General features: G+C 40.1%; 1 protein-coding gene across 1 annotated transcript; it reads right to left on the bottom strand.

Moving 5' to 3' along the window:
• Window positions 1–6,676: 6,676 nt before the first annotated feature.
• Window positions 6,677–8,226, bottom strand: LOC103714310 (transcription repressor OFP8-like). The gene has a single exon (XM_008801516.3). The coding sequence runs from the start codon at window positions 7,757–7,759 to the stop codon at window positions 7,166–7,168; it is 594 nt and encodes a 197-aa protein (XP_008799738.2). The 5' UTR covers window positions 7,760–8,226; the 3' UTR covers window positions 6,677–7,165.
• Window positions 8,227–16,310: the final 8,084 nt, after the last annotated feature.

Below are 16,310 nucleotides of genomic sequence, written 5' to 3'. Positions count from 1 at the left end.
GGTGTCTTTTTTCAGTCAGTGGCACGCATAGCAAAGCATGCTGCATGCACCACTTGCTTCCTTCGTAATTAATACTCCTCGGGTTAACCTCTTCTTGACCCATTTTTCAGTGCCCAAGGAAGATGGTGGCAGCCATCTGATGACTATTCTACTGATCAGATGAGAGGATAGGCCTCAATGAGTCATGTTGCAAGGGTTTATACATGGAATTTGTTTGTAGAAGACTTTCCCTTGCTGCAATTGTTGGTGTTGTGATCAAGGTGGTCATCAGATTGTTTTAAGAGGACTGTAATTGCTTGCTCCCAAGACTTTGATTTTCTTTTTTTTTTCCCCCCTTACCTGCACTTTCCAAAAGTTTTAAACTTAAATGCCATATGGATTTGAGGGTATTGTTGTTTACAAGATCTGACATTTTTGGTATCCTAATGCATTGGACTTCCAGAAACATAAACTCCATGACATTTTAATTAAGATTGACAATAAGAATCCTCCAATGTTAACCTTGCTTAAGTTTTTTTTTATTCAGTCAATCTGTGTGCTGCTTTCTTAAACAGTAACTTCCCACTAAACTACAAGTTCTTACTAATGCCACAAGCATTTATTTCTTCATTACTACAGTCGTCTGGTGCTTTAGAGGTGTGTCCCAATGATTCTCAGGTGTTCCAGATGATCTAATTGTATTCTAGTAGGCCTACATTGCCGCCAAATGCTTCACCCCGAGTGCTGATCAGCTGCTCAGGGATATAGCTTAACATTTGCTGCACGACTTTTTTACCAAAATTAGAGATAGCAACGGGTCAAATAGGTCATTATCCTTACCTGTCCTATACTTATATTAAGTCGGAATAATAAAGCACGGTGGGATGGATAGAGTTAGACAAGGCAGGTTCGACGGAATGGGTCATAAAAAAATTACAAAAATTATTTTTTCCGTTCAATTTTTTTTTAATCTTTTTTGCTTTGAGAAGGAAATTTGTGAAGAGATACATATATGTGAGTCCAGTGTAAGATAAATTTTATTGTTACCCATGCCATCTTAGATCCATTGCGGGTCAAATAAATCCGGCTCCATTCGAGTTGTCCAGGTTGAGATAAACTGCCATATTATTTATTTAACAGATATTGATGCTTCCATTTTTCTCCTAAAAAATATAACCGTAAAAAAAAAAAATCGCCCGAATTACTGCAAGTCAGCTTCATGAATTTCTTGGAATGATATGATTTTACCACTATCAACTTATGCAATATCAAACTCTGGCTTTCTCGTCCGGACCGGCACTAGCAGTGTCACAGGTTCGAAACGTGAATACTGAAAGCCTGCTAGGTCTTCTTAAGCTAGTACATTTTATATATCTAATGTCTAATATGCTTATATTACGTGACATGTCCAATTAATTCTACTATGGTCCATAGGTTTGTCGTGATGTAATGCAACAATGCAAGCAGTAGATCAGTCAGGAGTTGCGAGGTGAAGAACTCGGGCTGGCTCACGAGGTCCTTGTTGGTGAGCAGGTGGGTCCTGTGGCTGGTCCAGTTTCCCGGTCCCCAATTACAATCCGTGAGTTCTTCAAAGACCCTGCCAGTGTCACGGCTCTCCAATGGCTTCTTCATTAAACTTGAACTGGCCACGAAGGTCATGGGATTGGGACGGGTCGGACGAGCATCTAGAAGTGGACATTTATAGCGGTTTCATCGCGTGTGGGACCCATGACCAAAAGCTAGTTCCCTCATCTGGCCCCACTCAGTTGATGGCTAGGGTCCTTCTCTGATGGCGTCAAAAGAATGGGGCCCTTGGCTAGCTTTTTGCGTAGAATGCCTGCAATGGATTGAGGCACATGACCATGAGATACAAATCGTCCGGAAGTTGGAGGAATGGCTATCTCTTGAGGAAGTAATTTAGAAAAAATTGATGCATCTACTGGATTGTTTGTCTGCATTCACCTTGTAGCATATTGCGTTACACACAAGGAAACTAATGCAACCAAGCAACTTGTGTCGGAAGGTCGTCGGTCGCTTTCTCCATGGACCAACAGGACTTAACTACAATGTCGAAATGAGGTTGTCTTTATGAATTGTAATATAAGTCATCACTATTTAGACCTGTTTGATTTGTGAGAAGCTGATGGTTGGATATACGATGCATTAAAAAAATAATTTTTAAATATTTGGTTGATCAAAAAAAGTGACATAGAATGGCTTATATTTGATTGAGCATCTACTTTATCGAAAAAGTTATATAAAGTACATATTATATCTTTAATAAAAAAAAAAACTTATCACATTCTATCTAAAAGCTTGAGGATATTTTTGAAAAAAAATTATCCAAATTTTCAAATAATGGATTTCCATCTCTCTACATTGAAAGCTCTAATCAAATATGAAGCTTCTTTTTTTTTTCCGTTGACCATACTCTTCTTCTTTCTCGTCTCACGAGCCTAACAAGTCCTCATTGTTTAGTTCGGAGAGAGTGGTCTAGAACTACCTACCTCCTATTGTCAATCACTCAATCATGGTGTTTGAGTTCAAAGCTAAAATTTAACTACATGCAACTGGGGGACCTTCAGTGAATTCTAAGAGCAGGGAGAGCAAAACAAAAGGTGCTGATTAGCAGTAAGGTTTTTCATATGGTAGAGTCTTGATATTTGCAATAAATGTGCTCTGCAAACATGTTGCTATCTCAAGTGGAGCCCTCAACCCTTGAGAGTTTAATTCTACGATGGATTTGAGAGCACCGTGGCAAACTAAGTTGAAGAACTTTATGTGCCGGCAAGTACTGCTAGTGAATTTCCAAAGCCAGTGGCACAAGTTGTTTAATTATCTATACGATATTTAAGTGAGGGACCTTAAATATCATATTCTAAACATGTACAAGGGATGAATTTTTCATTTATTACATAGTGGGATAAGTTAAAGTTCAAACTCATCAACCAAACATTTCCAGTTACGAGCCATTCGGGCATGCAATTTATATATCCACCGTGAGGTGGGAATAAAATTCGTCCGCAGGGACAAGATGTAATGCTTTTAGGTGCAATGCGAGCAAAACTTTGAATATGAATCATCACAAAGTCTATCCTGCATCACATTCCAACAAAAAAAATGAAGATACTTCATTTTCGTTGTATAGGGAACCTTAACGACACTTCGGTTTTTTTTTTTTTTTTTTCTTCAGTATATCGGCATCTCACACACAAGGGGTGTGCGTATAGCCCATGAAGTCAAAAATAAGCAGACAATGCAGAGTAGATGGGACAAAGTTGTAACTATTCCAGATAACACCTTCGGAATAATAAAGCGCATAGGAGGCCACTCAGTCCGTAGCACAGTTGGCCTCTCTATACATATGAGTAGTCCTGAATGCAGTACATTCACCTAGAAGGCGGCAAATATTGTGGATCAACCGCATCCTCTTATGATCCCATAACTAGGCTATAAATAGGTTTGATTTGAGACCAATCCATGTTGTATCTGCATCCAAAATCGATAAAAGAATATGAGATTGGATTCAGATTCCAAGCAATAAAAATGAGTAAGTTTCAAACTCACATTCGGACTCAATTAATAGTCAGATCTTAAATCATATTCGAGTTCTTTTAGGTTCAATATAGCATATGATTTAGTAGTCCGGCTAAATATATATGTATGTACGTACTCATGTATATATTTATGTATAGATTATGGTAGAAAAGAACCATGGCATGGAAATTGAATGATTGGTTTTCGCAAAAAAAAATATATATATATATATATATAAATTATTATTTGTATTTGGTTTGATTGAAACATAATCAAATTCTAAGTATCTGTTAGGATTTTGGAGCCGAAATAGTTGCGAGCAAGAGTTTGTGGCAAGCATGAATGAGAAAAATGTATAAATCCAAATACGAAAAAAACGAAATAACACAAGTCATGAAACCAATTTTATTTATATTCCTATATATGTACTATGTATAAAATTTGTTTATATGTGTTTGGGTTATTAGATTTTTGGATTCAAATATAGGTATATCCGAGTTCGATATGATAAAAAATTGGATCCTACAAAAAATCCGACTCCATTCCAACGGAGTTATCGGAAACTTGATAAGAATCCATATATAATTATTATAAAATGGTAGTTAGGTGTCGTTTCCGCCCTATGTGCATAAACCTTCAAAGTGAAAGAGTATTGTTTATTGATGTCTATATTTACAGAGAGACAAATAGTACTGCTAACTGAATGGATATGATTAATATTATAGTTTCTTCCGCCGATTTTCCTATTTTTAATTAATCATGTTTAGTTTAATTTAATGTATTCGATTTAGTGGGGAAGGAGTGTTGTTAATAGCTTGCCGTGTCCAGGCTTGCTGAGAAAATGAAGTGGGGACTCCTACAGCCCATGACCATATCTTGTGATATAAAGAAGACACTTTGCCAACGGGCCCTCTGCAAGTCGTAAATCGCAATGGCTGACCAAGGTGGCAGTGGCAGCATCAGATGCTTTGATCTCGACCATCAAATGATGGTGGAACTGCTCCGACTCGTGGGCTCACCATATCGAGTCCAAGCTCATTCGCCGATGGAACTGCTCCGAATCATGCATCCAGACCAGTTGCTTATACTAAACGCATATGAGTACAACCAGTCGTGTCAAAAGAAGACGCCAGCCATCTTGATCCATGGAATTTTATGCGATCGTCATTTGTAATAGTAGAGTTCTAATTAAGATCTTGGAGCTCGAATTATGATTTTAATGGGAGAAAATTATACTTCTCAGCATAATGCCAAATCAAAGGATGCGAGCCAAGATAGGGCGCAGTTGGCACGACTTATTGTATGCTATAATAAGTTATTGCCGTTAAGTGGGTCTTGGCGATTACTTGTGACACTAAAATTAACTTAATCTTTACGACCTAACTCAACTAAAACTAGCTTTCATCTTTCTTTTAATAATGGACTAAAGATAACAATCGTACAGGCATACAATGGTGATTACTTGTAACACTAAGCTTTTTTTTGTTGTTTACAATTTGTTCTCTTGGATTAGGTATGCACATGAATCGTGTCGGAGTTTATCAAAATGGTCGGTAGCTTGGTTGAAGCCCTCACTATTTCTGTTGCTTTTTTTAGAGGCTTGAACCAATCTTACCTAGCGACTAAGATAGATAAATAATTATTGTAGGAGACTAGGATAATAACCAAAAATTTCTCAAGCCAAATTCCACCGCCGCTGCTTTGCTTCGCATTCACATAATACGTGAGAGCTATGTGTGATGCAAAAATGAGTGCTTGATCTGATGAGAGGTGAGGCTTGGGTATAATTCAATGAATAAGGTGAGAGGATAGAATTGATGAAGACTGACTACCTATCAACCTACAACAAAGAGGATGTAGATTGATATAATTTTATACTCTGATAATTTGACTAGTATTTTTGTCATCCACTAACATTATTATAGCAGAGAGAAATTGGCAATGGAAATAACTGCATATCTTGTTTCAGGCTGCCAAACAGTTGCAACAATGCAGGATTCATGACAATTTCAAGCAATTTAGGATGAGATAGCTATTGGAACATATTGTACATCAATGAAAAAAATAAGCAATAATTTCATTGCTATATTTCAATAGGATTCATGCTGGATATTGACTCATTAAGTGTCTCTATATATGCAATCAATTTAGAAGTGTTTTATAACAAGAGAATAATTTTGAGGTACTGGCCTGGTATGTCTTAGCTACTGGGCATTCATCTCAAACCTCAGAGATCCAAGGTTTGAAACTTGGTGGTGGTATCCCCACTTTGGAATATCAAGATCAATAGTACTACTATATCTATCTTATCATTCTCTTTTGAAATGACTAGAAGATTTCATATCGTGCTTTTATCTATGGGTATAAATATTATGCAAATATATTTTCTTAAGTTTGTTGTCTAGGTTTAGGTTTCAAAATCTGGGTATTGCTCAAAAAAGAGAAAAACATTATCTTCTTCTTAACAAGAATAAGGTAGTTGACAGTGGTAATGGAATTTGTCATGGTGCAAGACAATCATGATGACTTTCTCTTTCTTTTGCTAGAACCCTTGGCTACTCAAATCCCAATTTTGTCTTTGCTATGACCATAAACTATTTGACATCCACAATATCTCTCTCAAGAAAAAAAAAGGCAGTATAATTATTCAGGCCCAGATTTTTAAGATGCACTATCAAGAAACAGAGCTCAGATCTTTGGTTGTCCAAGAAACAGAGCTCAGAACTTTGGTTGTCTGGAATATTTGATGGTCACAGAGAGGTGTGACCCGTGGGACAAGTTCAATTTCAACAATCACCTGTAAAATGAAGAGCAATCTCCAATTTTATAACATAAAAGTTTTTATGCATGCCATGGATGGCCATGTATATACCTAGCTAACTCTCCATTATTAACGACTTCATAATTACTCCAATAATCTTCGACAGACAAGCTGTAGCTCATTTACTTCCCAATTCAAGGAAGAGAAATGATAATAGCATATTGTTTTAGAAGTAAGTTGATCAAATTATTTCGGTAACATAAAATATCTTTGATCAAACAAGGATGAAACCGAGCCATCCATGCTTCATCGCCACTCATCAGCTATGATCACATCGTAGAGAGCCAGAAAGAGATTAGATTAGATGATATTGGAGAAAGCGAAAGCAGATGGATCTACTGAAAGATATCATGAAACCATGTCTCATTCATTAAAACCTCAACCATAGATAGCTTGTCCTATAGAAAGCAAAAGGTTGCAGTAAATGTGAATGTTGGAAGTTGTACAAGAATTAAAAAAAAAACTCATCCACACTTCCAACCCCACAGCATGTCATTAAAACCCCACCCATCAAAACACACAACCAACACTCCCAACATTACCCTTCACAGTCCTAACATTCAAAAAAACCTAGCATTCAATAACCCCTACCTATAATAACTTCAGAACTTCTTCACATTAGTAGCTTTAGGGGAAAAAAAAAACTGATTCGAGATCCTAACACCACCTGTGAGATTATCCCACAGGCCACATCCGGGCCCACCGGGCTCCGATCCACGTGGCACCAGGTGGTGGCAGGATCTCTCCAGTGTCTTTTTTTAATTTTTTTCCACGTTTACTAGCTCCCGCGACCGAGTCACGAGCCGGGAGGCGCGGGCAGGAGTGCGGTCACCGCCGGCGGCGGCTGGGCCGGCGACTGGAGGCGGCGGCGGCGGCGGCGGAGGAGGATGGCGGGGCGGAGAAGACGCCGGTCCAGATCTCGAAGAAGGCTTGGAGGATGAGGTGGTGGTGCGAAGGGGAGTTGAGGGCGAGGAAGCGGTGGAGGAGGTCGCGGAGGTCGTCCCACGCGTAGATCTCCATCTCCACGATCATCTGGAGCATGGAGTCCCGGAAGTCGAGATAAGGGTCCGACGACTCCTTCACCACCACCACGCTCTCCTCCACCACCCCCTTCTTCTTCGCCTTCACCGTCTTCTTCTTCGGCCGCCGCTTCGTGCTCTCAGCGGCGGAGTACGGCGGCAGCGACGGCGACAACGTCATGGGGGACGAGGCGGTGGTGGCGGTGAGGCTGGTGTCCCAGAGGGAGTTGGTGGAGACGGTGGTGGTGGTGGTGGAAGGGGAGAAGGGGTCAGAGGATTTGGAGAGACGGAATTTTGGCAACGAGGAGGAGAAGAAAGACGAGAGCTTTGGCCGCCGGCAGCCGCAGCCGATATCTACCACCACCGGATGACTCACAACGAACCTTCTCCGGCTGGAAGACATTGATATGGACGCAAAAGGGTGGGATTTTTATGGGCAAGGGAGACAGGGGAGGGCCAAAGAGAGGTGAGAGGAGAGAAAAATGACGACTTTTGGTTGGATGAGCGAAGTATGGGTCTCTGTGGTCTCTTTGAGGAGAGAAAGATTGGATTTTGGTAAGGAAAAGAGAGATTTTGGCGATGAAGGGAAAGAGAACAGGGGAGGTTTTTGGTAGAACGGGTTATGGGGTAACAAGGAACGAGAGTGGGAGAGCGTTGAGATAAAGAGGTAGATGGACCTCAGAGAGAGAGAGAGAGAGAGAGAGAGAGAGAGTAATCGGAGGGAGGCAAAGGAAAGTGAGGTTGGGTTGAGAGTTGAGAGGCTGTGGCTTTTGAGTTTGGAAGGAAAGGAGGTTTGGTTGTCTTGTGGAGGGGGTATTGGCATTTTAGCACTGAAGAGGAGGCAAGGAGGGGCTTGAAATTAATTGGCCACATGTGAACTTAGGTGACCTACATGCCATGCTTGCTTGAACCAGCGGGGATATTATGGGCACTAAGAATCTATTTGGCTATTTCTATAGGGATTAAGCTATTCATTTAAGTATGATCATATATCAACTATATTTTATCTAGCCCAAATTCTGTAGAAGAAAAAAAAAATCTTCATCTATGGCTCAAATTTTAGGGTCTAGGCTAAATTTGGACGTGCTTTTAAAAAATCCAAGCTAAATAGACCAATAAATTTGATTCCTATAAAATTTTTAGCTAAATACCGTAGGCATATTTAAATACATCCTAAGGTTTTGGCTGTTTTTGGAATAGGTGCCGGATAGTGCATGTAATATGAAATTGGTCATTAAATGCATGGTTTGAAATTTGGTTTTATGTACGTGTGTATTGCATGTGTTAGTGATGGTTTGAGAATTATTGTTTTGTGTTGGTGTTTTTGTGAAGAAATAATAGTATAGAAGCAAACTACTTCTCTCCATGCACAAAGTTCGAGCAATATATGATAAAGATTTGTCTTTCTATTAAATTTCTAATTAAATGAGTCAAGTCATATCTCTGGCAATGTACAGACCTACTAACTCATGAGTAGATTCATGGAAAATATTCAAAAGAGATCACAGTTTCACAGCTGGCAGGGGGCGCACTGGAATTGATTGCGTAATGTGAAATTTAATGAGAAAGAATCGTAGAAAGCTACGTGAAAGGTAGAAAGCTACATGCAGCTTCTGGTTTTAAGTCTTCATGGAGTTGTTAGGATATAAAATTTGCGGCTGGTATAGCCTGAGAGAATAATGGCTTATTTACTACAGATGAGTACACGCTATTACACTGAAAACCTCATGTTATTCAGAGAGTTGAAGTATAAATCTATGGATCCAAAGCTGCTTACAATGCATATACCAGACGTCATGTGGGACTTTATTTTCCAACACGTCATCTGTGATCAAGATTTGCAGCCTATGAAGACCATGTTGATAATTTAAGAGACACATTATCTGTGACAGAATATTCTATATAATAAAGCAGTAGTTTACATGCTCATAGGATATAAATTAGGTGTATATGGTGCATTACATGTGATTGTTAACTGTAAGCGGGATCAGTACTTGTTATCATAAGGAGGATATTGGGTGTTCTAGGAATAGCTGGTTGAAATGGGGATATGTCTAAATCGGTATCATTTCATTCATGGGCTTCCTGGGAGGAAGAGATTAAATTCTCTGGCAATTCTGCAGTAAAAAATAGAAGCGTTGAATGGTGGAATAGAAGCATTAATGGTTTAATTAGAGCAGGGGTGTTCACGAGGGAAGCACCTTATCCACAGCGGCAGTCATAACGAGATGGTCTACTCGGTGGACCTCCTTGAGCCTTGAGATACCATGTGTTTAATCGACTCGGTTGTTCACCAAGAATTCGTGGATACTTATACAAGACTAAGAAATCCAAAAAAATACTTTCGAACTAGTTTTTTTAGAAAATATCATGGATTATGACAAATGGTATCAGAACAGACTCAACCTATGACCCATGTGGAATAGGAGAGGCTGCAGCATAGGCTCATTGAGGCTGACCGCGAGCCGATCATAGTACTTATGATTAGATTTGAATAAATTTAAATTCTTAGTTTGACGAGTACGTCAGAGCTTGAACAGGAGTGTTTAATCCCACATCGGTTAATCGTTGGAGAGATCTTGGATACTTAAGCAGGACTAAGGAATCGAAAAAATATCTTTTTGCTAGTCTTTTTGAGTGAGGTTCTGGGTTGTTGTAGGTTTATTCTAAAATCCGATAAACAAGAATCCAATAATGTGAGGAGTTTTTGGCACTTGGGCTCGGTAAGGTGCCAAATGGCCCAGCCAGATCCAATAGGATCGCACTATAATTATCTCGGTCCAAGTTTTTGAGGATGGAAATCATTTCGAGCAACACTTGGTCACTAAACAAAGGAAATTAATGACCATGGGACATGTATTTTATATTTTTGCAGACCTAAAAGAGCTATCTTTCCTAATTACAACACAAAGGTCTTGAAACAACACCAGAATGGTCCCATGCCTGGTCCAGGCTTGGGCCTTTTTATGAGACACACCATTTACTACTTATAAGCTGAATGCAGACATTAAGCATAATCATAACTCGAGTGTACGTAGTTTGAACTTTTGAACAGCTTCAGCAATCATATTAGCTGCCTTATAGTTGAGTAGCCGTTGGGAGCACAGCAGACAATGGAGTGGTTAGAGTTAAGACAGCCATAACTATGCCGATGCTTCCCACAATCTTGTTCACCGCAATACAGCAAGTCCACCGGTTTTGGAACCAAATTCAGAATTGGTGTTCCCTTTTGTTAGGATCAATTCCAACCAACCAGCAGCACCAAGTGGAGGGTAAGTCATGAATGATGTAAAATGACCAAATTCATTTTATTTCTTTCATACCAAAACACAGTAAGAGTAGTAGGGTAAGTTATGAATGATGCAAGCACCACAGGTGAAGTGTCTGAATACCATAGGTAGCAGCTTTTCTTCAATCAGACAAAAGATTTTAAGAGTCCTCCCCCCAAAAAAAATGAAACAGATTTCAAGATGATTATTACCTTGGAGAACAGATTGACCAACTTGGTATATAATTTGTGGCTCACTTATCTCACCCCAAATGGAGTGTCGCAACTAGCTTTAAAGTTCAGCCAGAAGAGCAGGCTCAGTCCCAATCTGAGAGGTGGCTGACAATATAATAACCTTGTATAATGAAATCTCATTATATTTTTGAAGAAGATGCATGAAATCTCATTATAAGGACGATTAGCAAAACCTTTACTTTAAGCATCTTATAGCATTATTTGCCTTGGCTACACATCCGGCCATCATTGCTTGCTGACATAAAACAGAAACCAAGCGCCACTTAATATAGAATCTTATTCATATTCAATTCTTTGGATGGAAATCAGAACTGCTTAGCAAATGCACGATATGATCTAAATTGCTTCCGCCTTTTAGCATCTATCTAGCCATAACGACGCAGCTGCCGCGACTAACCTGATCAAGTTCTATATAGAACAAAACCAGTTGCGTGTTGACTGTGTGGTTGCAAACGAAATGATCAGAACCTATGATATTACCCAACATCACTAAATTAACAGCGCCACGAATAGACAAGCCATAGTTAAAAATTTATGATGTTATCAGCTACATTCTTATTTGGTGATATTCTGTGCTTGAGCTGAGAGCTATCTTGATGGTCTCAGCCTCTGAAGTCTTGGTTGTAACCATGGTTTTCCATTCACTAAACAAAGGCCATCTCCAGAAAATTCTAGAGAGAGTCATACTACAATGGTAGCGCCTACTCTGAAAAATAAGACAAAAGATAGTGAAATTGGGGAAAATATTTTTTTTAAACACATCTTGCTGAGAAAATAATGGCTTAAAATGTTGATCCAACACCATCATGAGTGTTTGTACTATAAATATAATTAACCATGAAAGAACAATTCATGTAATAGAGTTGATAATAAATTTGAAAAATCAGTAGGACATACATGATGTTATCCACAAGCTTTTATACACAAATAGAATGACAGAAATCATCAGGTACAAGCACAAAACCATGGTTGAAAACTTCGAAAACCAAAGTTTCATACCAATGACAGACTCCTGAGTTAGTCTGTTATTAAACATGTCCCAGGCAGCATCATTTCATTAATAGAAGGAGTAGACCATTGACCATGACTGGTCAAACTAAGGGGCCACCTTTCGAAAAAAAGTGGAGTGATAAGCCCAAGATTCAATGCATCCATTGGTTGTCTAACCTTAATATCTTGCGAGCTTCAGTTCATCCCTTGGAAAAAGTAGCAGATTTCAGAATCTTTCTTCACTCCCATCAATTATCAGTATTGTATTGTGTATTCCACCCTATGATTTTGTGCTATGATCAGTCCAAAATAACTTGTTTCAATTGAAAGATTCAAATGAAGAGTTCCTCCGCCAGTAGTACACTGCTGTTGTTTGCCAAAGCACCACCTACCAATGCCAGAATCAATTACCAGAAATGATGCTACTTTCCAGTCATGAACAGTCCAACAAGAATCATAAGAAGGCAGGGAGAGAAGAATAGCAGCACAGTGCAGTCAAGTATTCGCTGCACTGTTATTATCATGAAACTAGTTGCAGTAGTAGAAAAAACAAAGCCAAACTTAAAATGAACATGCATGTTACGGTGATTTTAGAGATCGTATAATTATTTTTTTTTGTATACTATATATAACTGCTGGGATGTACTAAATGTGATGGAACAGAAATATAAAGTCATCTCTTTCTAGCTTGTTTTCCTCTTCTTCTCCAAATATTTTAACGGATTACAAGAAAGAACCAAACCTGAAAAGAAAGATAAAGAAATTTCAAATTTCCTTTCCTTTCTATTTCATATTATTGTTGACTTCAGACACTCTACTAGCGTCCAGCTTGAGAAAGAATAAGCTCGATAATGGTGGTGAGGAGGAACTGGGGGTCTCGTGTAGCATTACTCTGGCTGTTGGTGGACAATGGCCTTGATGGGCCAGCATGGGAAGTCCTAGAGTTCAAAGTACGTTGTTTCAAGGCAGAGGCCATCACTAGCCCGTGGACTATAATTTCCTCTTCATAGAAAAAAAAGAGAGAGGCAAATGTGGTGACTGATCCAGTTCATTGTGTGGTTAAGAAACTTTTTCTTTGTTATCTTGGAGTTTGCAGCTAAAATAGACACACAAACCTCAGTCACTCTGATGAAGTTAAATGATTTTTGTAAGTTTCATGTTAATTATGTGCATCACATCATGATCAGCTCTAATAGGCCTAAGTTTGCTGTGATAAGAAGATGTTGAATAATCTCTGTAGGATTTGAACCAGTGACCTTCTCGGTAAAGAGGAAGGTACCGGGTGATTAACCACACTTGCCATCAATCAACAAGGATACAGCCTTTAGATGTGATGCATGCATTATTGCTAATTTATTTCACACCTGCTAAAACTATCTTCACCAAATAGTCCAAAAGAGATGGAATGCTTACTCTTGACTACTTGCAGGTAACGCATATCTAGCTTTGAGGAAAGTTGAGAGTGCCATGTATGACTGAGTGATCCTGCATGCATCTCAAAAAACCTAAATGGTATAAAATTAACATCAAATATATAATCGAATCCCGAATGGTACCTGTTGTGGATAGGGGTTTCCGAATTTAGTCCCACATCGACCGTGTAGCGGAAAGGTCTGTGCCTTAAATTGGGGGGCTCAAAGCCTTTTCTCACGAGGCGCCTTTTGTGGGACAAAACCGTGAGAGGTGGCTCCCGTACAAAAAGTCTACGATCCCCAAAGCAGATAATACCTCGTGAGGGACGCAACTCGCTTTCCCTGCTCGGTTCGGTGTGTGGATTGTGCTGTTGACCGGATCAGCCCGGCAACAATACCATCTCGCAAGAGATAGCTGATTAAAGCGTTATCGAACTGCTATTTGCTATTTCTATTGAGATTCTCACTAATCCAACGTGGTACTCGATGAATAAGATGAGGAACAATACATAATCAGTAGTCAAGATATAGGAACATTCTTCGCATGATTCATGATTACGAACACCTTTTCTGACAAAAGTTTAAGTAGCGTATGTGTGCATGACTAATGCAAGAGCATATTTGATGACACTACTTGCACTTATATTTGTGTTTTCAGCGTCGTCCAAAATTTAATTTCAAAAAAGAACCAAGAGAGAGGCACATTTTTTTCATTAGCAGAAAAAACACAGCCATGAGGAAACATCCAAAGCAAAGACCAGAGATGCATACAAGGACAATTTCCATATGCTCTATAAAAACTTCGGCATCATGAAGTAGAATATATCCCAAGATGGCTGATCTAGAATGTCAATTGTCTTCATCTCTCTTGCAGTTAATTCAGCGATCGCCATAATCTTTTTTTCTTCTCCATGTTTTTTTCATCATAGACTCTTGATCACATCTAGAAGTCGAAGACGCTAGAAATCACAGGCATCACCTGTCCGGATCATATCTTGAAGATAAGGCCTCCTCCCCCACTGCTTTCTGAATGCATTACATGTGCGCTAACCTCATATCCTTTCAGTCTTGGTGGATTGGCCACCCTCAATGTTGACCGACGTTCCTTGTTGATAGGCTGGAAGCACCTTCCTTCTTGTCTTATTTGGTTTTTATTTTCTGCTTGATAATATTCTAATACCACACGATGAAGGCGACTCGCTATAATATTTACCAGTCAACAATCTATGGTCTTACAGGTTCAGGGTCTCTTTCTGGAGGAACTTTCCATGCTTGTGTGGAATGCTAACAACTTGGCCTGTGTGGAAGAAAGCCTCGACCTATGAATCAAACAACTGCGGATCAGAAAATCCTTTGAAGACAAAGTTTAAAAGACTAACTGAAGGTCTTGTGAAGAAGACTGACCTTTCCTACTTTCTTCCTGCTGCCTTTAGCCTTGGAGTCAGATAATTAAGCATAGATGTACAAAATATAGGAGAAATGCTGTTGTTTGATAAGCGTGAGCAGCCACTGTAGTAGCAATAGATGCGTGGCATTTTTCTAGCAGTAATAACAAGGTAATGAATTACATGTCTTGCAACCATCGGTCAGAGGAGAGCTAGTCAAATTCTTGATCTGCTTTAATATTCCTTATAAAAAGTATTGGCTATTAAATATGTAGTGGCCCCGTTCCTTGGCCTAATGGGCCAGCCTGAAGAGGCCAGGCCCATCTGCTCTGCCGATCGTGGTCGATCGGGTCGATCGACCGATCGTAGGAGAGTTGGAGAATAACTTCCAACCCCCCGATCGTGCCGAGCTGGGTAGCGTTGGCTTGTAACCTAAGAGTGGGCGTGCGGATGGTGGCGATGGCCATCCCACGGCGGCGGCGGAGGAGCGCCTCCATCTCCTGGTCGAAGTGGTGGCGTCGGATGTGGGCCACCGCCGGTGGATGGGGGCGGTGCAGGAGGTCCACTGCAGTGCCTGTGTCCAAATGGAGCAGGCAGCGACGGTCCTGCATAGTGCCTATGTCCAAATGGAGCAGGCAGCGACGATCCTCGTCTTCGAGACAACGAAGGGCCTTTGTGGTGGCCAGGGCATGGTGGTGATAGAGGAGCGTCGCTCTCACCCGGTCGGAGCGGAGGCGGCGGATCGCCAAAATGACCGGGTCCAAACGGAGGAGGCAAACTAGGCAGACGTACGTCACCATGGCTGAGGCCAAAATGTGGTGGTGAACCGCCATGATCCGGTCCAAGCATCGGCGGTCAAGCACCCAATGGCCCGATCGGTGGTCGAGATCTTGGGATGTGAGAGCCATCTCTTCCAAGTGTTGATATGGTATTCATTTTACCTGATATTGCTTATTGTATTATTTTCCTATTATGTATGGTGTAGCAGTTTGGAATCCTTACTGGGCTGAAAAAACTCACATCAAGGAGAGTTGCAGGTTGCATAGTATCTGGCTATAGTTGAGATCATAGGTGGAAGAGATGAATAGATAGAGTATCCATATTTTCGGTAGGACGAATAAATCTAGAAATTATATATAAGTTTATTATTTGTTATAAACTGAGGTCATATTGTTCATAGTTATTGAAGTTGTGATAAATCTTTCAGGTCTTGTATATTCTCTGGAGCTCTACCTTAAGAAATGTGCGGCCGTGTCATGTAGCCGACATAGGTGGTGTGTTTGGGGCGTGACAAAGTATGAGAACTATATATGTGATCATAGTGGATAAGATGCAGATAGACTAGTTTGATTCCTCATTTTAAATATTGGCAACGGCTCATCTTTAGTAGGTGGAAATCAGTACAGATGATTGCTAAACTAATATGATTTGAATGCTACTCAATAACTCACACTAAAAGTCATAGCTTTGTGATTAATTAGTCAGATGACAACCTAACCAAACAACTTCAAACTATCGACGCTTGACAGTGTAGAATACCCCCTGCACCCGAAATCAAATCGTGCCCTAAACCACCAAGACTCAGGAGGGCCCAACCGGGATGGGGACGGACCACTCCCTGACCCGAGACATTTGGAAGATGGA

This window comes from Phoenix dactylifera, chromosome 14 (genome assembly GCF_009389715.1).
Source record: "Phoenix dactylifera cultivar Barhee BC4 chromosome 14, palm_55x_up_171113_PBpolish2nd_filt_p, whole genome shotgun sequence".
NCBI classification, from domain to species: domain Eukaryota; kingdom Viridiplantae; phylum Streptophyta; class Magnoliopsida; order Arecales; family Arecaceae; genus Phoenix; species Phoenix dactylifera.
The sequence above is the reverse complement of the archived record's forward strand: the minus strand, read 5'-3'. Positions and strand labels throughout refer to the sequence as shown.

Coding starts and splice junctions, on each gene's coding strand:
- LOC103714310 (XM_008801516.3), bottom strand. CDS start 7,759: ATGTCTTCCAGCCGGAGAAGGTTCGTTGTGAGTCATCCGGTGGTGGTA.